Source organism: Dryobates pubescens, chromosome 11, assembly GCF_014839835.1.
Source record: "Dryobates pubescens isolate bDryPub1 chromosome 11, bDryPub1.pri, whole genome shotgun sequence".
Taxonomy (NCBI): Eukaryota; Metazoa; Chordata; class Aves; order Piciformes; family Picidae; genus Dryobates; species Dryobates pubescens.
This window is the reverse complement of record NC_071622.1, coordinates 29226209-29248949: the sequence shown is the minus strand read 5'-3', so window position 1 is coordinate 29248949 and position 22741 is coordinate 29226209. Positions and strand designations below refer to the sequence as shown.

General features: G+C 45.2%; 2 protein-coding genes across 21 annotated transcripts in view; one reads left to right on the top strand and one right to left on the bottom strand.

Moving 5' to 3' along the window:
• The window catches only part of DOCK7 (dedicator of cytokinesis 7), a 120304-nt gene extending 118220 nt beyond the window's left edge, over positions 1 to 2084 (bottom strand). For 17 of the 19 annotated variants that reach the window (XM_054165332.1, XM_054165339.1, XM_054165341.1 and 14 more), the window contains exon 1: positions 1939 to 2084. In XM_054165332.1, the coding sequence (XP_054021307.1) occupies positions 1939 to 1976 (38 nt within the window). In that variant the 5' untranslated portion in view covers positions 1977 to 2084. The remainder of the gene's footprint in view (positions 1 to 1938) is intronic. The other 2 variants (XM_054165344.1, XM_054165345.1) reach the window with 1 other exon arrangement.
• Positions 2085 to 12121: 10037 nt separating this feature from the next.
• ATG4C (autophagy related 4C cysteine peptidase) overlaps positions 12122 to 22741 on the top strand; it is a 28385-nt gene continuing 17765 nt past the window's right edge. Inside the window, exons 1-5 of one of the 2 annotated variants that reach the window (XM_054165173.1) lie at positions 12122 to 12244; positions 15939 to 16069; positions 17375 to 17458; positions 18100 to 18333; positions 22231 to 22561. In XM_054165173.1, the coding sequence (XP_054021148.1) occupies positions 15994 to 16069; positions 17375 to 17458; positions 18100 to 18333; positions 22231 to 22561 (725 nt within the window). In that variant the 5' untranslated portion in view covers positions 12122 to 12244; positions 15939 to 15993. The other variant, XM_054165174.1, reaches the window with a different exon arrangement.

Sequence of the window (22741 nt, the reverse complement as noted above, 5' to 3'; positions counted from 1 at the left end):
TGCAGCTTGGTCTGGGCACCTCTAGGTACAACACTTCTGCCCATGAGTCTTTGCCCTCACATGCACTGGTTGTGCAGCAGGAACTTGAGACTTCCTCAGACAACACACTACGATATGGGAAATCTCAGAAAGAAATACAGCACTCTTATAAAGAAGCATGAAAGAAAGAGTTGGAAGATGCAACAGCCCTGCTCTGGGAGGAGCTGACCTCACTGCCGACCACCCAGGTCTTTCTGTAGGCACAACTCACAGGAATAGTAAAACTCCATGGATGAATCTGACGTGTGGAAAAGACCATCTCTGCTTGCACACACACTGCTGCTCTTTGGTTGGTTCAAAAACGTGAGTAGATCAGATCAAAATGTGGACAAAGGTGGCACATCTGTCCTACCACCTGATAAGCTTAGAACCTGATGCAGGCAGAACCCACAGTGGTCAATCTAGGGCAATTTTCATTACCTTCCTGCCAGGGTTGCAGGACTTCTACACTCTTACTTCTAGTGCTTGCCTCTCATGTGACTATTTCTATGACTACAATCGAGAACCAGGAAAAATGGTCTGGCAGCAAATCCTTCTCTCTGCATTTCCTAGACCTTGCTCTGTCACATTAACCCCTGGATGGTGCACACCAAAGTTTCCAAAGAACCCTAAGAGAGGAGGAGTGCTTTTACCAGTCTTCAGAATCTGAGTGTGCTGGGACTAATAACACCCGAACCCTCTAACTCCTACCTAGTCTTTTCCTTCAACCTGTTTTTTTCTCTGTCCCAGACCCTTCTTTATTACATCCTCTGTAATGGCAACTATCTGTACCGAGCTTTCTCACTCGATGGCATGAAGCAATTACTCGGGTCACTATTGTCCACAGCACCAGCTAAAGGGACGGTTCCCACTTTCACCTTGCTGCTGGTTAGAGCTAGGAGAGAGGTACCATTGTCACCAGCTGCTGACTTGCAAACAGAAAAACTGTGGTTCCCACCTGGAACCACATGCCTAGCACAGAATATAGATCTGCAGAAACCTGGTAAGGGGGTGGGGGGAGGTGTGTGATGTCCTATAAATATTCCTCTTTAAACAAAACAGAACTTAGTGAAATACAAGTATGTTTAACGCTGCAAGCCTCAAACAGCTCTGCACGCCCAGGGAGCTGTGCCCACATCGACCAGCCGCTTACCAGGCACAAAAGGCAGGGAACTCTTCTCTCCATTTTGCAGGCAGCAGGAAAGCGGGCGGCCAGGTTTAATGACACCGGAGAGGGCTCCAGCCGGCCGCCCCGGCGCTGCCCGCCGTAAGAGAAGGAGGAGGGAAGGCGAAGCCGGCGCCCAGCCGCCGGGGCCGGAGCCTCAGCGGGCACCACGACGTGGGCAGGGCCGGGACAGACTCCGGCACCCCCACACCGACAGGAAAGCACTGGCGGCGCTGCCGGGAGCGCGGGGCCGCCCATTGTACAGCAGGAGGGGGCTGCACAATGCGCCCGCCCGGCCTTTGTTCACCGGGAACTGCATCAAACAGCGCTTTTCCTCCTTTTTTTTCTTCCCTCCCCCCTACTTCCCCTGGGAAGCGGCAGGCGCGGGGCGGACACGGCGCTCGGACGGGGCCGCATCCCCCCACCCCTTTGTTGCAGATCTGGGGGGAGCCGCAGCCCCGCGGCGCTGGCCTGGGCGGCCCCTGCCAGGTGGCCACTCGCGGCAGGCCCGGCGCGGCGGCCCGGTCCCGGTGCGGCTCGGCCCGGCCCGCGCGGGTGCCGTCAGCAGCCCCAAGGCCGGGGAGCGGCGGGGCCGCGCCGGGCCCACTCGCCCCCCATCGGGGGGCGCGGCAGCGGCTACCCCCGCTTCTCTGCTCGGCGCCGGCTGGGCCCGGCAGCCCGCCCCTACCCGGGCCGGGGAACCGGAACCGGGAGCACCCCCCGCGACCCTGCTTTCGGCTCTACGGCCGCACTACCTGCTGATCTTCTGGGCGAAGGCGCGGCGCTCGGCCATGGCTCCTCGGGCTGGCGGAGCCGGGAGCAGGGAACGGGCGCCGTAATGCTCCGCCGAGGCGCGCACCCGCGCGGCGTACCCGGCCCAGCTCCCACCCTCGGCGCTTGCCGCGCCCGCCTCCTCCGCCCCCTTCCCGGGCAGGGGCCGCTCCTCACAGGCATACAGCGGGGCGGGCAGGCGCGGCCGGGACTGGCCAGCGCTGGGTTCCTGCCCATTCCCGGTGTCCGGCCCGTGGCCCTCGGGGCAGGCTGGGGCAGCCGGACTGGGACCGACAGCGACCCGGCCTCGGTGCCCTGGGGCTTGATCAGGCTTCACCGAGCCCTCCCGTCATTGCCCTGGTGCGGGCTTGCCCTCGCTGCTGCCACTTTATTCCCATTTGAAAACGGGAATAAGATGGGGTTAGGACTTTAAGGTCCATTCGCTGTTAGGGAGCATGGCTCTTCAGCCGGCTCACACCACCCAGCACCTCACCCCCCGTGTCGAGCAGAGTTCAGCTGGAAGGTCTGTCCAGCTTTGAGCTCCCCAGTTCGAGAAAGAAGAAGCAACTGGAGACAGTCCAATGGAGGCTACAGAGATGCTGAGGGGCCTGGAGCACCTCTGTGAGGAGGAAGGGCCTAGGGCTGTTGAGCCTGGAGAAGAGCAGCCTGAGAGGGGATCTTTTCAATGCTCAGCAAGAGCTAAAGGGTGGGGGCAAGAGGATGGGGCCAGACTCTTGTCAGTGGTGCCCAGCAACAGGACAATGGGCAGTGGGCACAAACTGGAACCCAGGAGGTTCCATCTGAACAGGAGGAGAAACTTCTTTTCTATGAGGGTGCTCAGAGAGGTGGTGGAGTCTCCTTGTCTGAAGAGATTCCAAACCCACATGTCCATTGTGATCCTGGGCAAGCTGCTAGTGGGTGCTTGTGCTTTATCAGGGACATGGGACTAGGATGATCTCCAGAGGTCCCTTCCAACCCCCAGCTCTGTGATTTTGTAGGCAACTTAGGCCTCAGTCCCAAACCACTGCTGGGGGCTGTTGGGTGCCAACCCTTGAAAGAACCTCCTCAGCACCAGGGTGCCACGGGTCTGTGTAGCATGTCTGAGTCCCTTGGCCACCCATATATCCCCACCCATTCATTGTGATGCTCCAGTACCACTGTATTTGCCTGCAGTGATGAGTCTGGGATCTTGGTCCATCATACCCTGTATGGTACCAGCTTTCCATTTGGAAAAGCTAAAAATCATCCCTAACAGTGATTTAGAAGAGGGACAGAATAGCCTAACAACCATCTTTCCATCCAAACAGGTCACTACTACCAGTCTCCAAAAATGCAAAGCATTTGAAGTAATCAAAATAGGAAGCAGAAGCAGTGGGTGAGTACTCAAAGGTATTTGGGGACTTCACACAAAACAGCTGAAGCTAGGACACATTCCAGCAGATGCCCAAAAGCTGGTGTTATACGACATATGCTGTGCATTAATCTAAAGCAGAGAACTATTAATAGTAATCCAGGAAGTATCCTAAAGCAGCAAGTGTTAATTCACCCCATCCCATCTGTCTACACTGTGTGAACGTTTCCAGCACATTGTGGTCCTGTTTGGCCACCAGCAGGGCACACAGATCTCCAGCTGCACGCAACTATTTTGATTTCTGTTTGTATGTGTTTGCAGAGGGAACATCAGGCCCCCAAATCTGCAAACCACCTACACGTGTGAGCCACCCCACTGGGGCTCAGCAGTCCCATGTGGGTAGGAAATGTGCTGTCAAGTGTTACACAGATGCAGGCACACAGATGGAGATCCTGCAAAGCAAAGACCTGTTGTGTGTGGCTGAGGAAGGGCTGCTCTTCTCCATGGGGGGAGGGAGAAGGTACCCCACAAACATTTCCCAAGACAAAGACTTTTGCACTTGAATTGCCGCCTGCCTGTGGGACTACACACAGGGTAAGTCCATCATACAGCGTGGATGGGACAAGCCAAAGAACTATCGACCCTCTTAACATCCTCAGTTGTGGATGCTCCATCCCTGGAAACAATTAAAATCAGGTTGGATGGGACTTTGAGCAACCTGATCTAGTTGAAGACATCCCTGCTCACTGCAGGGACAGATGGATTAGATGATCTGTAAGGTCCTTTGCAACTCAAACCATTCACAGATAAGTCCTCATACATATTGTGTGTGCTTCCAAAACCATGGAACTTAGGCATAAAGGACCACCAGAAATGTTTCTTCTTTCCTATCCCGTATGGAATTTCCTTTCCAAAAAGGCATCAATCTGGAAGGCAGGAAGGCTAATTTAGTTCTGCCTTAAGGGAAAATGTCAGTGCCTAACTTTTTGATAACAAAACTGGGAGTCCTGCATTTCTAAAGAGGGAAATTTATCACTGCCAGAAGGTGCAAAGAGCAGTCCAGCCCCACAAGCCCTGAGATACAGAACAGAGGGTATCAAAGGTCAATCAAGTGTCCTCCTGAATTTTCATTTTCATTTTCTTACTACCACAAACAGAAGAACTTGTTTAAGTTGTGGGACACAAAACCAGCTCAGAATTACACCCAAAATCTATGTATAACTTATCTCATAACCTTCTACAACAAATCCGTCAGGGAGGGCTGTTTAAAGACCAAGGGCACATTCCAAAATGCAGTAATGACAAGGCTGCCTATAGGCCTCTGATGAGCAGGAATGGCTTAGCTTGAAACAGCCACCTTCCACCCATACTGCCCACCTTATCCTTCACAGGCATCTGAGACATGTATCAGCTGCTTCCCACATCTCCATAGTCCATAGCACAAGGCCTTGAGGTAGCTAGCTGCTGAGTTTTGGTGACCCCATTTTTCATCTGTCAGTGCTCTGCTCCTCATGGACTTTTTCTGCAGCTCAGAGCTTGGCCAGATGAATTCTATCAGACTGATTCCAGCCACCCACCCTGTGCTGGAGGCAACTAACGGAAGGGCAGTCAGCTGAGACCTGCCTGCACCTCGGCTGTGCCTGACAGATGTGATCTGACATCTGAAACTGCAAGAAAGGAAAGCTTGTGTGGACACCAGAGTTTGATGTGGGGACACACATCCTGCTCTGCCACCCTTGCCAGAGAGGCCACAGTCTCATTGGAACACCAAGACAAGAACTAGGAACAGTCAAGCTTTAAACTACCAGTCCCTCCTTGACAGTGGAGGGTCTTGCTCTGCAAATAAATAGGTTTTATCCATACTGATGGTCTAAATATAGACAAAATTCCTCAATTCATTTAGGAGTGAACATCAACATGTGAATTCCAGAAAAATAACAAATATTCCTCACGTCTTTTCTGATAGAAACAGACCAGCAATTCTACAAAGGTGGTGCCAATGACTTTAAATAGTAAAAAGATCACTGAGCTTAGCAGAAATGTACACAATGACCTTGTAAAGAGAACCAACAGCTTCTGTAGACTGACTAAACTTTGCAGCGCATGGAGCATTAACCAAAAGAAGTCAATGAAAAAGTGAATATGAAAGGGAAAAGAAAAATTAAAAAAAAAGGGGGGGGGGGAAGCAGACTTTTACCATCATAAATCCAGTAATGCCACACCACAAAAATCCATGCTCTCAAGAAATCCTGCTCCATATTGCTCCCCAGTCATTATGATCCATGTTATGGCATTGATGTGTGGTTTGGAGGACTAAGGTGAGTGTTGCCACTGCCAGGCACTGAGTCACATCACCTTTCTGCCTCTTCTTATTTTGAAAGAGAACTGGAGGAAATGTTTTGTCTGAAGAAACAAACTCATGCTTTGAAAAGAGGAGACTGTGACTGCTCAGACATGGAGACCCATTACATAGATTTTCAGTCTCCCAAGAAATGTCTCCAGGCATCTCTTCAGGAACCAGCAGCTTTCTCTGATTCAAAAACTGTTGTGTGGCAGATTTCACCAGTAGTAGAAAGTGGAACTATTTAAATTAGGTTGAAATTGTACAAAACTTGTATTTTTGTGTGTTAGCTTCCAAATTAGGAGCTTATTTTTCATAAAGTTGTTTGTGCCTATGTTTTGCCCTCAGGGGTGTCAGGCATCCTGGAATGAAGGTGAAGACAAATCAAGGCTAACTTCAGTGAACTCCGGACACTGCAATTAAAACCTCCACACAGCCCAACTTAATTTAAATTAATATTTGCACAGAGGCTGTGTATTTCTAGTAACCAATTAAAACCCTGAAACTACCAGCATTATGAGGATACTAAACTGCTACTCTGGCTTAACACGTTGTATTCTTCATCTCATTTTAGAAAGCAAAGAAGCAACCTACCATGCTCGACACCCAGTTCCAGCTGTAGAGCATGCCAGCCTTTGAAAGACATCACTGCCTCCAAAACGTAGTTACCCCATGTATGCAGCCATCATCAACATGCATCTGCTGCTCCAAGAAGGTGAGGGTCGATCCTCACTTGTCCTGAATACATTTGCAATCCCCCAGGACTCCTTAACATTGGGAGTTGAGGGACACTATGAAAGGTGATGGGTCTCCACAATAGCTGTTGCATTTGCCATCTAATTACCTTGATGATTTGGGGGCTGGGGAAAAGCCCAGCAACTTATTCACAGGATCACAGAATAATAGGGGTTGGAAGGGACCCCTGGAGATGATCTAGTACAACCCCTCTGCTAGAGCAGGTTCACCTAGAACAAGTTGCACAGGACAGAGTCCAGGTGGGCTTTGAATGACTGCAGTGATGGAGACTCCACCACCTCTCTGGGCAGCCTGTTCCAGTGCTGCACAACCCTCAAAGTAAAGAAGTTTCTCCTCATGTTTAGATTCATGGAATACCAGGTTGGAAAAGACCTCAAGGATTATCCAGTCCAACCTTTCAGGATAAGAACTGAAACATTAACCATAGTTTAAATGAGATGGCCCTGCACCCTGTCTGATAGTCTTCTCTGATAAATCATGTAACAAAAAGGTGAGGAATGAACAGCTGAGTCTATCTGTGAGCTGTATGTGGGCTAAGCACCCGTCTGAAGTTCATGGCCTTACACACAGTGCTCTGTCAACACACAAGTACCCATGAAACAACATGTCTCACACTTGAGGGGTGTGAGTGAAGAAGCATTTCACTAGGGTACCTGTCCATAAACCACAGGCATCCTTTAAACACATCAATACAATGATTTTTTTAAATGGATAATTAATTTTTCTCGGCTCTAATGCGATTGGGTAAATGCAGCCTGTGCACACAGACATGACTAATTGAGCCTGATCACCATAAGATTAGGTCCTGCACAAGAAAAATCCTTTTCTTTTTTTTTTTGATTGCAATCATAAAGCATTTTGCAAGAACTGAGCTGACCCCGTGCCTTGTTTGTTAGCAATCTATTTACCCAGTCCATTGCTTCCTTCTTCTGACGTAAACTTCCTCCAAGCCAACGCACTGAAAACATTTTCCATTGAAAATGCGTCCAAGGTAGTTCCATAAACAATGTAGTAAATAAGGGACCGCAAATTCACAGAGCCATCTGCTGGCAGCTACGGGAAACGGGTAAAAGTTATCACGGGCCAAATCTTCCTTCTCTTAGCAAATCACGCATTTAAAGACGAGGAACTACACAGGGGTGATGTCAACTGCACCAACACTGTGATGATACACACCTGGGAGGAGTGGCTGAGACCCCATAGGGCTGTGCTGCCATTCAGACAGACCTGGACAGGCTGGATTGTTTGGGCAGAGGGGATGCTCATGAAGTTCAACAAGGGCAAGTGCAGAATCCTGCACCTGGGGAGGAATAACCCCCTGCAGCAGTACAAGTGGGAGGGTGACTTGCTGGAAAGCAGTTCCACAAAGAAGGTCCTGGAAGTGCTGATGGACAAGTTTACCACCAGCCAGCAATGTGCCTTCATGGCCAAGAAGGATCTTGTAGGGGCAATAAGAAGAGTGCGACCAGCAAGTCCAGGAAGGTTCTTCTCCCAACTCTACTCTGCCCTACTAAGGCCACATCTGGACAATTGTGTTCATTTCTGGGCTCCACAGTTTGAGACATAAGGAACTACTAGAGAGAGTCCAGTGAAGGCTACAAAGATGCTGAGGGGCCTGGAGCATACCTGTGAAGAGGAAAGCTGAGAGACCTGGGACTGTTGAGCCTGGAGAAAGAGCAGCCTGGGTGAGGATCTCTTCAATGCTCAGCAATACCTATAGGGCAGAGAGCAAGAGGTACCTAATTTCAGGCAAGGAAATAGCCAGTTCATTTAATCAGCATTAGTGGTGTTTGGTTCCTCCCTTTCTCTTGGACTTACCTCCATTATTTTAGCTGGAACAGCTGGGTAGACCAGCAGGCACTTCAGCAGAAATAGTGGCCAGACTTGTACTTCTACAACAGGAAAAGTTCATTTTGGAGAGAGAAGTGGAAATTTGGATCCTCAGGTTTTGAGTCCTGAAGAATTCAAATCCTTTCGGCAGCCTTCTTCATATGGCTGTATTTGATGTCTGCCTTTATTCTTTGTCTCCTGGCATTATTATTTCCAGATTTCTCCAGTTTAATAAGTGGGTTCATGAGCTTAATTCTCCTTAGGTAAGGATTCACAGTATTCCCAAGTGAGCTTTCCTCAATTTCTGCTCATGTTTATAATTTTCAAGTAGTTTATGTGAATAAAGCTTTCAGTGTCTCCCAGTATAATACTCTGTATATGTTGCTAATGTGCTCTTTTTTCTTCTCTTCCGATATTTAACTGAGATTTTAAATTAAGGGTAGCCTTGGCAGAGATCCTTATGGGTATCCTACTGGACCCTCCTTTCCCCTGGCCTAACCCTGGGACACAATAAGAAAATCTCGGTTTGGATGGAGTGAGTGGTGTGAGCAGAAACATGCTGGCTAAATGAGTGGAGACAAACATTCCACAGGTACATGTGAGCAGGTAGGTTAGTTTACTCTGGGGAAGGACCTCAGGGCCACCCTCGGCAAGCAGTTTATAGTCAGCATGCAGGTGGGAACATCTCAAGAACAACTTGGGAGAGTCCTTTGTTTCCTGGAAAGATCCCTCATGCTGGTTTGTTGCCTTACAGTGTGCATGCATTGACTATTAACCTTGATGATCCTGACATCTTTGTGAAACCCATGATGTCCTGGAGTAATGGGTTTGCTTCAGAGACAAAATAGTTGTCACAGCTTTTAGTTGTTAATCAATAATGCTTCTCATCTTTATAAAGCTCTGTATCATTTATCTAACCACTCTATTTCCAGTAGTGTTGCTAAGTGTCAGTGACCCTTCCACAAGCAGAGGTTTTCTGTTCTGGAACAAGTGGGAGCAACCTTGTTGTAACCTTTTTTAGCAAGTAGCTCTGTGAGCAGAATTAACACAGCCTGGGTTCCAGCATCCTCCCTTTATTCTGTTCCAGGGTCTCTTTTTACCTGAGTAGCTATTTCCACAAAAACTGGAGGTATTTAGTATCTCTGAGGCTCTGCAGACTTGATTAAATTGGAAAACTTTCCAGAGGGAAACAGATCCCAGATGGCTTACTTCCCTAGGAAATGAAACTAAAAATAAAGGAGGAAACATTCTCTTCTCTAAAGCTCCTTGATCCAAGGTCTTCTCTGTTTAGACAACAAATGGGTATTTTGGAAAGCACATACTGTCAGCCACACGTTTAATGGGCTTTCCTTAGTATCTTGCAGATTACTGTTGAATGCTTAGATGACTTTGCAGAGGTGGCCTAGTTAGGCTAGTGGCAGATATGGGAGAAGAAGCTTCATTGCCCCGACTGCCCAGAAATCTGGTGTTATCTTATCGTTCTGCAGCATTTGGTGGGTAAATGCTGTGGAACTGTGGCATCTCTAAGTATCTTCTCTCCTTGTCTTCTTGATGGTTCCTTTTGCTGCACCCCCTTGGTTTATCTATTAAAAAAAGCCAAGACAAATTGTATTTTCCATTAACACAGATTTCAAAGATTTCCTTAGTAGAGCAAATAGACAAAAAGAGAACTCAATCATGGCTTGCATGGCCTTTATGCTATTAAAATGTTGAAAGTGTGAACTCCACAGTGTTTGCTAGAAATTTGATGAAAGTGGTTATGTTCTCTCCCACTCCCTCTGCAAATCTTTCCCACAGAAATAGGAATTAGTGCATGTGAAGAAAACTCTCTTTTCAGATAGTTATTTATGGTTGCCTGAGTCATTATTTTGCAATCAAAGCTTTGTTTTGCATGCTTTGACTGATGCAAAAAGCAGAGAATAAATATCTTCATTCTCATAACCTGATTGCCTGAGGGATTTACAATGTATATCCAGATGGCATATTGTGTGGCCTAGCAAATCAGTGCATGCTTATTAAATTTCAGAGCAGGAAGGTGCAGGCACCTAATTTCAGGCAAGGGAATAGCCATTTCATTTGATCAGCTGAATAATTCTTTGTTCAACATTTAGCCAAATCCAAGCCACATTAGCTACTCAGCTCTCAATATTCAAGACCATACACAAACAGACAAGCACATTCATCTCTGTCTTTGAGAATAAAAGCAAAGATGACACTTTAAAGAACTATTATTCCTAAATCTGGTCATTGAATTCTGAAAGCAGGAGGCCAGTTTCCTTCTGCACTGACAGATTACCTTCTGCTGTGGAGCCATAGTCTTCAGTGAGTTTAGTACAAATAGCAACATGCTTTTTATTTTTAAACCTTCATCTTTGCTTAGAATATAAAAACATATATGGTGTACATGCCACTTTCTGTGTACTACCTCTCCTTTCCAGTTTTGAAGAGGAACAGTGACCACTTTCCAGGATTTTTTGTATTTCATCATGGCAGCGTTACTATTACTCTGCTCTACAGAGATGCTTGCTGCTAGAACCTGAAGGAGTTCTAAACAAAATGAGGATCACCATCATTAATTTACATGAACATGGAAATGCAGGGCTATTGGCAAGGGCAAGAGGTGAACTGAAAGGCAGGGGAAAGGTTAGGTGATCTCCTACATCCCTGCTTCAAGCCAATAGCCAGACCTTTGAAACAAGGTATTGTCTGCTTTGTGCATTAATACCTAAAATCCTCTTTATTGATTGACCCTGCTATGTGAACTATATCCGTGAGAAGACCTAACAAAAACCAGTGTGAAATACAGGAAACAGCTATTGTTGGTATTTGTACTGAAGCTCAATTTTTACACCAGCCGCTACAATTATGTGCCGATTATAAAAATTAAAACTCAGTCTGATCATGTTTGACCAGCAGAAGGCAGTAAAATCCCAAAATGGAAAAACCCCACCTTTCTCATGAACCCAGGCTCCTGCTATTGAGTCCCAAGTACACAGGGAATGTGGGGACAACGTCCTTCTGTAAGATGTTAGGAAATGCCAGTTCCAGACACTGAAGAAATTCAAGTCACATTCTTCCCAAATCCTGTGGGTTTTGGGTGTTTTTTTAACCCCTTGGCTCCTGATACAGCAAATTATTGTTTTTAAGCAGCTTAAGACAAATGGATTAATGAAGAACCTACTTTACAAAAGAGAAAAGGGAAAACAAAACAAAACAAAAAACAACAACAAACAACAACCCAACCAACCAAACCCCAAACCAACCAACCAAAAAACCCCCACCAACCCTCAGCACATCTTGCCTAGAAGAAAGCAGAAACCAGAGGAATGAGAGAAGGAATGAAATGTAATTTTAGAAAAGAGATATAAAGTTGAAGTGGAAACCACTGTTAATTTGTGAACAAACACAAAATTGTTGAGGTTGGGGACTGAAGTATCACCAGCCTCCAGAGAATTTGGACGTTTGGGAAGCATTTTGCTATAGTAGAGTAAAAAGGCATAAGATTAAAACCAAAGAAACAACACACACACGGGGAAGCAGGGAAAAACAAACAAACAAACAACAACAAAAAAAAAGGCATAACGCTGAAACGGAGCTGGAGACTCCATGAGGAGCAGCACCCCAGGCCTGGCGCCGGGGCCGCAATTCCCGCGCAAAGCCCGCGGCCTCCCGCCCTGCGCCACCTTTCCGGGGGCTCGTCCTCAGCTGCAGCCCAGCCCGCTTGGCTTCTGCCCTCCCAGTTCCTTCTCAGCCCGGCACGCCTAGCTCTGGCCCTTCCTGCTTCTTCTCAGCCCGCCCCGCCGCCTTCCTCTCGCTTCTACCAGCTGGAAACCGCCCGTCCGCCCGCCAGACTACAGTTCCCAGCATGCCCGGTACGGGCCCGCCGCGGGGCCCGGCTGACTGCCGCAGCAGCGCCCTCCGGGAGCTGTAGTTCCGCGCCTCTCCCTCACGGCTGAAGCCCCGGGAGGCCGCTCGCTACCCGGCCGGCTGCGCCACGGAGCTCACCGGGCGGGTAAGCAGCGACCTCAGCCGCCTTCCGGCTGCGAGCGGCGGGCTCGCAGCGGTTCTTCCTTGGCGAGGGCCGCGGCGATAGCGCGGCCGGGAAAGCGTTAACGGCCCGTCGCCCCGCAGCGGCGGCGGATCCGTGAGGGGTGAGAGGCTGGCGCCGGTGGAGACGCGAGGCGGGGAGAGCGCGGCCCGCGGTGCCGGGCGCGATGAAACGCTTCAGTGGTGGCGGCCGAGAGGCGGCCGCTCCCGGGCGTACCCGCAGGCGGCGGCCCGGGCCCGGGGCTTTGTTCCCCGCCACCCCGTTTGTGTGTAGCGCTAGGATCGGGAACGCGTTCGGGGTGCTCCCGCTTCCCCAGGCTTCTTTCCCGGGTGTCTGTGTGGGCAGGCGGGTGACCGCCGTATTCCTACCGCCGGCGGGCAGCTGCGGTGACCGCGCTGCGGCCGACGGCTCGGTGGCGGGTTGGGGAATAACCGGGGCCGCCGGGCAGCTTCCCGGAGGGAGGCGGTTCGGGCTCCCCCCACTCCGTCCCCGGCCGTCTGCTGACAAAGCCCGCAGGAGTCATTGTAAGGATACAAAGAGCAGCCTTCCCCCGCTGTGGAGAGCCCGAGGTAGCGAGGCGGCTTCTCTGCGAGCAGCTCTTGCTTGGCTGGGCAGCGTGGGGGCATAAAACGTTCTGTCTTTGCTACGAGGTTTAAAAAGAAGATAAAAGATGCTTTTCTTCTGCTCCCCTTTACAAAGTATTTTTTATATTTTTCTTAATACGTATTTTTAGCTGGAAAGGGGGTAACTCCTTAAAAAGGACCTTTTGGCTTCATTCTCTGTCAGGGACTTGTATGTGGGTTTTGCTGATTGTCATCACTCCTACCTCACTTTCTTCCCAGGCAGTGAAAAAGTGAAGGGGGTCTTCATTCTTATTTAATAAAGACAGTCACATTTCAACTTCATTCATCCCTTTCACAGTGGTTGCATTGGCAAGTTAAGTTACTTTTCAGTTGCTAATGAAAATAAACAAGTTCTGTTGTTATTTTTTTTTTCCTGTCACAATTAACAAACAAACCACCTCCATGCAGTCATCTCCCCTCAGCGACTGGGTAATGGGGGCTCTGAGAGAATGACAGGGCTTCATTTTTCATTCAGAGGTGTGTTCTGCTGCTCTGTGAAGTCGTATCATCCCAGATAACTTCTTAAGTGAGACAAGTTCAGTATAAAACCATTAGCTTTAGATTTAAGAACAGGGGTTGCAGTGAGCCCGTTGTGCTTGAAACCTTATTCATTGTGACCTCCTCCTGATGCTGTTCCATTAATTTCAGTGGGACTATTACTGATGCCTTCTTACATTGATGGGAAGAGCCTGCGTTTTTCCAGTGGAATAAATGTGCCTGTTTTATGTTAGCATTCTTCTTGGAAGGCCTTTTCACATCTTTAGCATAATGCCAGGGAAAAAATGTAACTGGATGAAAGAAAAATGTACTGTGATGACCATCGTCTTTTAAAGGAAAATGAGCTTCTTTCTCATTTCAATAATTTTTCCTTCAAGCCCTTTTGGAACAGTAGAGTTGGTTCCATTTCTAATTTTAGCCAGAGGGAGCTTTTATAGGTATTGGCTTTTAAGACAATCAGTGGCCTCTGCATAAAGGGCTGTTGCTGATAGATCATGTGGGGACAGGCTGGACCAAACACACCTCCTGATGAAGTCCATCTTACCAGCTTTGCCAGCTAGAGTCAGTGGTATACTCAGTCTGTCTTTTTTGTTATTATTATTTTCCTCCGAAGCAAATCTTGAAGGAGAAGGCAGGAAATTAAATCCCAACCTTAAATTGTCTTTCTTTTCCTTCCCCTACAAAACCACATCTTAACATAAGGGTAATCAAAGTAAGGTTGTGGCTCTTTGTTCTTTCCACTAGCAAATAATGTCACTCCTGGCCCATATCTGTGAGCTTACATTGCCTCTTCTTCTGTCAAAAGCTGTCAACAGACCTTTATGAATTAACACAGTAGAATGGTGAGAAAACCTGTGAGGGATGGCTTGGGCAGTAGGCTGATGTTGTCCTTTCTTACCTACAAATCCCAGAAACAAAGCATCTGTGTGAGTACCCTCGGGCTCAGAAGACACTGGCATGCTGACAGAATTGTTTTGGTTGGAAAAGACCTTTAAGATCATCGAGTCCAGCTATAACATCTGCACGCTCTGCACAATTACACTATCAATAGCTAGGTTTTACTTAAAATATGCTTCCAGTGTAAGATGGTTTAGTCTTTGTTCTGCTTTGGATCCCAACTCAATGGATAATAACACAGTGAAAGGGAAATAATGTTCTAGATTCTCCTTGTAAAGTAAGGAGGTTATGTATGGCATCAGTGGTAGTGTGTGCTGCTGGTCCAAGTTTATTAACTGATACAGTTCATGTCATTATCTAATGTTACCAGAACTTAGCTAAAAATTCTGTGAGGGTTGCAGTGATGTTCCACTCATCAACTTTTATGTCCCACAAGAGCCCTGTTGGAAGCAGGAGCTCTTAATTTTCCTTGCTCTCTATGCAAGGGTTTGAGCTACCAAATAACCATCATCAAGAAAATCTCCCTTTGATCAGCTATTACAGTGAACCATTGACAGAACCCATGCCATGAAGGAAGTTCTGTTAATAGCAGACTTCCTGTTGCAATGGTTGAAAAAACAAGGAAGTTCTGAGGCATTTGCTCAGATTTCATAGAAATAAGGATAAAGGTAGTGTATATTCCTTCTGTATTGTTACCAGTTCAGGTTGCTTTTAAGGTGAAGTCAGTCTTATCATGCAGTTCTGAGAGTGGGGAAAAGGGCATTCACTGCTACCTTCTTCCCTTGGAAAATCTATCAGCAGTTTTTACCAAATGGATCTGCCCTGTAATGGTTTTTACCACCTTTTGCCACTCTCTCTCATGTAATGCAGTTGGACTCTTGCAGGTAACATGACCAGACCAAAAAGCCTTTTTTGCACTGTAAGTGATAATTAGAAGATGTGTAAAGCAAACAGGGATTTTATGACAGTGTTCAGTAATCATTTTTGGATGTTACCTTCCTAGCAGGTTAATTCTGTACAAAATTAGGTCCCTGTTACTCCATGCATTTTCAATACTCTACATTTTCTGTGCAGTACTGAACAAACATCTTGCACTTCATCTTTCAGCTCCTCCAAGGCCTGTAAACTGTGGCTTAGAAAATTCTCTATTAGAAATCTGAAACTAATGCTGGTTTTAAAATCACGATTTGTTTATTGGTGCTCAGAAGCCCTGCTGGGAGGCGGGGTGGGGGTGGGGGTGGAAAGATGCTTGTTGCAATCTAGTCAGCAGAAGCATCTATTCTATTTAGTGAAATGCTTGGTAGCTCTGAATTTCCCTGCCAATTAGGATGAGTGTATTCATATGCCAGCACAGGTTATATGCTCTAGATCTGTTTGTTGTGCAATAGAGAGCTGTTGGAGAGCATTATATTTTATTTAGCTTTGTGTAGTAGTTTTATTGGTGTATATTTGGAATTAGATTATTTTATTACTTATTCATGGAAGATATGATTGCCTCTCCATCCCTGGTAGTGGAGGATTCTGCCAGTTTATTACTGTTCCTGGCCATGTTAGGCTTAAGTACCTGAGTGGGCTGGTGGTGATTCTATATCCTATGTGCTCAGTGCCCATGGATATGTTTATAATTTTTGTTTTTACAGTAGCAGAATTGAACATCTCACAAGACAGCGATGGCTTTTTCTCTAGAATTTGAATATGGAGGCCACAGGGACAGATGAAGTAGAAAAGATAAAATCAAAGTTTATGTCTGCATGGAACAACATGAAATACAGTAAGTGAAACACTCTGTGGTTAGATCCTGCCTCCACTGAATGGAATGTTTCTTGTCAATGTGAATGGGATCACGATTTAGAAACTTCACAAATATTAATAATAAAAATGCCATGTGGTCCTTGAAGCCATTTTTGGTTTGATGCTATTAACAGCCCAAGTAAACCAGCATCCTTTTGCTTTTCATTTCTCATATAAACTTGCATAATTTATCTTAAAATTATTGATTTTGGGAGAAGTAAATATATTGTGTAAATGGCCCTAGAGCTGCATAAACCTTTAAACAGGGAAAACAGATTCATCTGCCCAGACTTTTTCATATGTACTTGCTTGGAAAAAGTAGGAAGGTACGTGAAATACGAATTCCACTGAAGAATCTATTTGACATGCTTGAGTAACATACTTTCCCACTGTTGAACATCATTAATTTGTTAATAAGCAACCAGATTTTTCAAGTGTTCCTTTTTCTAATATGTACTTAATTGTATTTTTATACTTTCTACCTACCTAGCTATACAACTGAGGTTGCTCAGATTTACCACCAGGCTTCTGATAAATTTTATTAATTCTCGTAACTGAGCCTTGGAGATGTCTGTGAGGATGAAAAGATCCTTTTCTGCTACCTTTTTTTAAGGTTGCCACATGGCTGAAGGGGAATAGTAGTCATTATGCCCTATATATGATAGGAAGAGTTTGAGAAACAATAGGAATTGAGGATATAAATTCCATAGGATTTAGGCTTAAGTGAAAAAGCTGCTATCTGGGGACACTGTCAGAACCTAAAACTGCATTCTGACCCTTTAAATTTGTTCAGCATCATTATACTACCCCTTTTGGGTGTGAAATCTGCAGTTTAATTTTTTGATGAAGTATGTTAAATTAATCCTGTAGAAAAGCTGTGCTCTTCATGCACTTTCACTGATCATATGTGGAGCTTATTGTGTGTTCTTATAGGAGTTGGAAACCTCACAGTATCAAACTATGCAGTAACAAATTCACAACAGAGACAAAGGAACTTAAGCTCAGCTTTAGCATGTCTGTATCCTAACAATTCCTGCACAGTAGTACTGTTGTGTTAAGATTCACACATCCATATATGGGTTACATCATTACTATTAAACCAGAACTAAATAGTGTTTTGCAGAACTTTTAAACTTTTTGTTACTTACCCAAGCAACCCCCAGTTTCAGTGCATTTTCTCTGTATTCCCCTTCCAGAATTACCTTTGGCTTAACCAGATGCCATTAGCAGTTCCATTTTAGAATGTACCAGTCACAAATTCATATTTGTTTTGCATCTGTTTTAGGTTGGGTGTTGAAAACCAAAACTTACTTCAGTAGAAACTCTCCAGTCTTTCTGCTGGGAAAGTGTTACCACTTCAAAACTGATGGTATGTAAATAGCACTGGACTCATTCCAGCTTTAATCAGCAGGACCCTGTGGATGCATTTTTAATCTGTAAGAAAGAAGATCATTACTGTGGAATTATAAACAGGAAGATCTTAGAAAATACTCATTTAAATATCCAATCCCACCTCTAATACATCCTGACCTGCTTTGTTCAGATTTCACACTGAAGTCTTGCTTTTTCTGTAAATGTTAGTGCTGTAATTTGCAGTTTACTTCATTTATCTAGCAGTTGGGAGATTTGCTTTCTAAAGTCTTCTGACTGAAATAGTGACAGTACCTGTACAGAGTCATTATGCCAACACCTTTGTTTTCATTTCCAGTATGTAGCTTTCTACAAGATCTCTCTCCACTTGACCATTTACCTTTAGGTGAATTAAGCAGCTGCTTACTTGCATGTCAGTGATTCCACTGGCACAGTAATGCTGGCTGTGTTGCTCTTTTTCTTGTCACCTGGCACATTTTAACTAGTTCTGCCTTCCAGTTTTCTTCTCTTTGAAACAATTGTTACTTTTTTGCAAGTTTACTCATGTTTTCTCATAGAATAGTTATATGTTTTTCACTCTTCTTCTAGTAACATGAGTACCACACCAAGTTATAAGCTCAGTTGTGTTTTGCCTTACAGAATCTGGTGAACTCTCTGCAGATGGATCCAACTTTGATAAAATCACCACAGAGATTTCAGGAAACGTTGAGGAGTTCCGGAAGGATTTTATTTCTCGAATATGGTTGACTTACAGAGAGGAATTTCCTCAGATCAAGGGATCTGCCTTAACTACGGACTGTGGTTGGGGCTGCACGCTGAGAACTGGTCAAATGCTGCTGGCTCAAGGTCTTATGCTTCATTTTCTTGGTAGAGGTAAGTTAGGAGAGACGGTCTGTTTATTTGTCATGATAAACATGGGTGTTCTGTAATGGTCTTTGTGTAGCCCAGGCCTAAATTGCAAGCTGGTTTTGCTTCTAGACTCCTAATTAATACTGGAATTGTTTTATTGCATTAAAGCAGTGTTCTAGCTGTTCCACTCTTCCATTTCTGAACAAGGGAATACTGAAGTGTGTGATAGGAAGATACTGGAAATTCCACAAAAGCTAACTGTGAAGTAAAATACCACAAAAACCTTGTGATGCCATACTTGGATGTTGTTTTCATCCATCTAAGTGTCCAATTCTCTTGAAACTTGCTCATTTCTGGGAACTCAAGATGTGGAAAAGAGTTCCACAGCCCATAGCTGTGGGCTATGGCAAAAGTGAGGTTATTTTATCAGTTTTAAAGTTGTACATTATTCAGTTTCTTCTAGTATTACTGTACTGAGTTAATTGAGGGATTCTAATTGAACTTTAATACATCATTCTTTGTGTGGAAATTCTCACTATTTCATTTCCTTCCTCTCCCTATGTACTTAAGAGAGGAACTTCCCATTTTTCCCCCTTTTCCCATGTTTCAAAATACTCCCAGTCACAGCTGCCTGAAAGAAGTAGCTTTAGGAGACTTGGAACACTTTCTGCTTACAAAGGCTAAACTTGCATGTCCTCCCTGTATTTCTATGCTAAGCCATGTCCTGCATAGAGGTATTTATGGTTCTCAGAGTTAATCACCTTTTCTCTCCATCCTCTTCTCAATCCCTTTCATCATTTACCACATTGCCCCTTTCAAACACTTGATCATGTCCTATCTCACCACTGCTTGTTGTCAAAACAATCCAAAAGAGCCAGGCACTTTAGTTAGAGAGCAGACAGTGTATTGTTTACTCAGCCATTGGTTGGATCCCAAGAATCCTTCAGTAGAAGATAGTTCCAAAAGCCTGTTTTGATAATGCTTTGTACTTTCTGTGCAAATATGATGTAAGCTGTGAACATAGTCCCAAAACAGCTGCATCACAAAGTCGTCTTTCTTGGCAGTGCTGTGACTGAAGTGTCAGATTGGCTTACTGAATGTTCCTTTTGCTGTAGATATTGAAGTCATAAAACATTCTTTATCCCTTTCAACTGACTGCAAATAGCAAAGCCTATAAAAATACTTCTGCTGAGAACACAAATCCCTTAAATAGAACTTTCTTTATACATACATTTAAAAAAGGATGGAAATCTGATCAGAAGCCTGCCTGTGAGTAGGAATGTGTTAATGGCTCATTGTGAAGTAACCCCAAACAAAAAAGCCCCAGGTTTATGTCTTTAAAATCCATGGTTGCAAAGAATTCCTTGCACTGTCCCCCATGCACCCTAATTTGGAAGGCTATTTGATGATTCCAGTGTGCTGATGTTTCTGGGGCAATCCAAATGCATAGAAAACTAGAATATGTAGGTCTTTCTGGACTACTTTTCTCATCACCTACTCTTCTGACAGCTGGTGAATTATCTTTTGAAAAGCTTTTTATGAGGTCTGGGTAGCTTTTGAAACATATTTAAGTGTTTGCATGAAGTTTTTCATCGCTGTTTACTCTTTTCCCAGAGATGTTTTCATTATAGTTTAATGGTATTGTTTCTGTTACAAAGCAAAGCTTCACTGCAGTTCCTAGCTGGAATACTTCCACCTCCACTGCTATGTGGAATGTTCCAGATATTGCTGAATGATGTTATAAATGAGGTTTTATTTTAAATATTAAGGTACTGGTAAGTTTTACTTTGAAATGCCAGTGCTTAAGACGTGGACTTCAATGTGAAGCTTGCAGTACAGAAATAGCAAGGCCTATGATGTTGTTATACTCGGTTTATGCATCTGCCTAGGTCTTCAGTAAACAATTAACATGAGGTTTCACAATGGGGTGCCACTTGTGGTCGGAGGCCTTGATGTAGGGTAGTTGTCACACTGTAAGGATGGTCAACAATGATTATTCTGGAGGAAAAGAGGCTGGCTCTCTACAGCTCCCTGAAAGGAGGTTGTAACAAGGTGGGAGTTGGTCTCTTCTCCCTAGTAACAAGTGATAGGACAAAAGGAAATGGCCTCAGGGGAGGTTTAGGTTGGATATTAGAAGAAACTCTTCACTGAAAGGTTCTCCCAGGGCAGTGGTTGAATGCCCATCCCTGGAGGTGTTTAAAAGAGGCAGAGATGTGATGCTGAGGGGCATGGCTTTGTACCTGACTTGGTAGGGTTAGAGAATGGTTGGACTTGATGATCTTAAAGGTCTTTTCCAACTGAAACAATTCTATGACTATGGCTGTGATGCTACTGGAGCCCTAGGTTAGATTTTAGAATTAAAATATAGTGCCTCTGTGCTGCCTCTTTGTTTCTCAAAGACTGTTATATGAATGCTTCAGGAATCACAAGGAGAGCTGCCGTTCTTGCTCTCCCATCAGGAAAGGTTCCTCTCACCTCTGTAACGGCAGGTTTTTGGACCTCCAAGTGCTTACCCAAATTCAGCCCACTGAGCATAAGCACCTCATCTGTAGGAATTCTTACCTTGCTTGCACATGGCAGCCTTCCCTTTGCCCTCGGGGATGTTCACTGGAGACCTTCAGAGCACATTCAGTGCCTTTCAGAGGTTTCTTTATGCCCTGTGTTGCAAGTAGTTGTTTGAACTTGTGGGAGAGGCTTCCAGTCATCTCACCAGGGCAGCATTACGGATCTCTGCATGTGCTGAACCACCATTGTGGTTTTAGAAGAGCATTGTGTGTAGGATGCATCACTGGAGAATCATTCAGCTAGAAATGCAGACTGTAGATGCTGTTGCTGAATAACATTTAACCATGCTTGTCAGGGAATTTTGATAAAGAACTGACAAATTCAGTGAATAAAAAGATCTTGTCTTTTTTTCTCCTGATTTGCTGGGGCTTTTTTTTTTTTTTAATAACTGACAAACCAGAAGAATTAAAAACAGCTTTTGAAACTCCTTGTTTGACAGGGATAAAACATTTTTGATGGTAATGAATAGCTAACTTCCATACTTTTAGTATGTAAGATAGTACTAACCTGTGCCTTGTAAGCAGGTATTTGTGTATTTAACTGCCCGAGATCATGGAATCATAGAACTGTTTTGATCTCTAAAGGATCATCAAGTTCCAGCCATCAACCCACCACCACCATGGCCATTAAACCATGTCCCAAAGTGCCATGTCCACAGGCTTCTTGAACACCTCCAGGGATGGTAACTCCACCACCTCCCTGGCCAGCCTGTTCCAGTGCCTGACCACTCTCTCAGGAAACAAATTTTTCCTAATCTCCAACCTAAACCTCCCCTGGCACAATTTCAGGCAATATTCTCTTATTCTTTCACTGATAGTAGAGAGAAGAGACCAACCCATACCTCACTCCAAGCTTTCAGGGCATTGTAGAGAGGAATGAGGTCTCTCCTCAGCCTCCTTTTCTCCAGACTAAACAACCCCAGTTCTCTCAGCTGTTCCTCACCAGACCTGTTCTCCAGACCCTTCACCAGCTTCATTGCCCTTCTCTGGACCCACTCCAGCATCTCAATGTGCTGGGCCCAAAACTGAACCCAGTATTCAAAGCATGGCCTCAGCAGTGCCGAGTACAAGGGCGTGAGCACTTCCCTACTCGTGCTGGGATCATGGAGTCTGACCTCTCTCTCTGACAACATAACCTATCAACAAATGTACTGTTAGTATTTTGTTTCACCTCTCATTCAGCAGAAAATAAAAGCAAATAATACTCCACTTTAATTCTTTGTTTACATTTTAACATCTCAGTATGTGAAGCACCTATTGCTTTAAAGAACATGGGGGAGAAAGGGATGTGCCTTGCTAATTGGACCAAAAAGTAGATATTTAAGCTTAATATGCATCTTAAACTGTCTTGCCGCAGCCTGGGTCTGGCCAGATGCGTTGGACATTGACAATTCAGATGCTGAATCATGGACAGCCCACACAGTGAAAAAGCTGACAGCATCATTTGAAGCATCACTTACAGCAGAGAGAGAACCCAAGATCCTGTCAAATCACCACCGGCCAACAGTGAAGAGAAACCGTGATGACAATGAAAGGAGAAATGAAGTTTATCATAGAAAAATAATTTCGTGGTTTGGCGACTCTCCACTGGCAGCTTTTGGCTTACATCAGCTGATAGAATATGGAAAGAAGTCTGGGAAAATTGCAGGAGATTGGTATGGGCCTGCAGTTGTGGCACACATTTTAAGGTGAAAATACCTTTATTCTTTGTTGTTACTGTGCCTTACACAGCGCGAAGAAGCATTTCAAACTGTCGTGAGATTACTTCAGCTTAATTGAGCATCTGACTTGATTATTTGCTTTGTAAAATGTCCATGGAGTAGCAATTCTAGGGAACAGTGAGTGCAGGGGGGGAAGGAGCAGTAAGT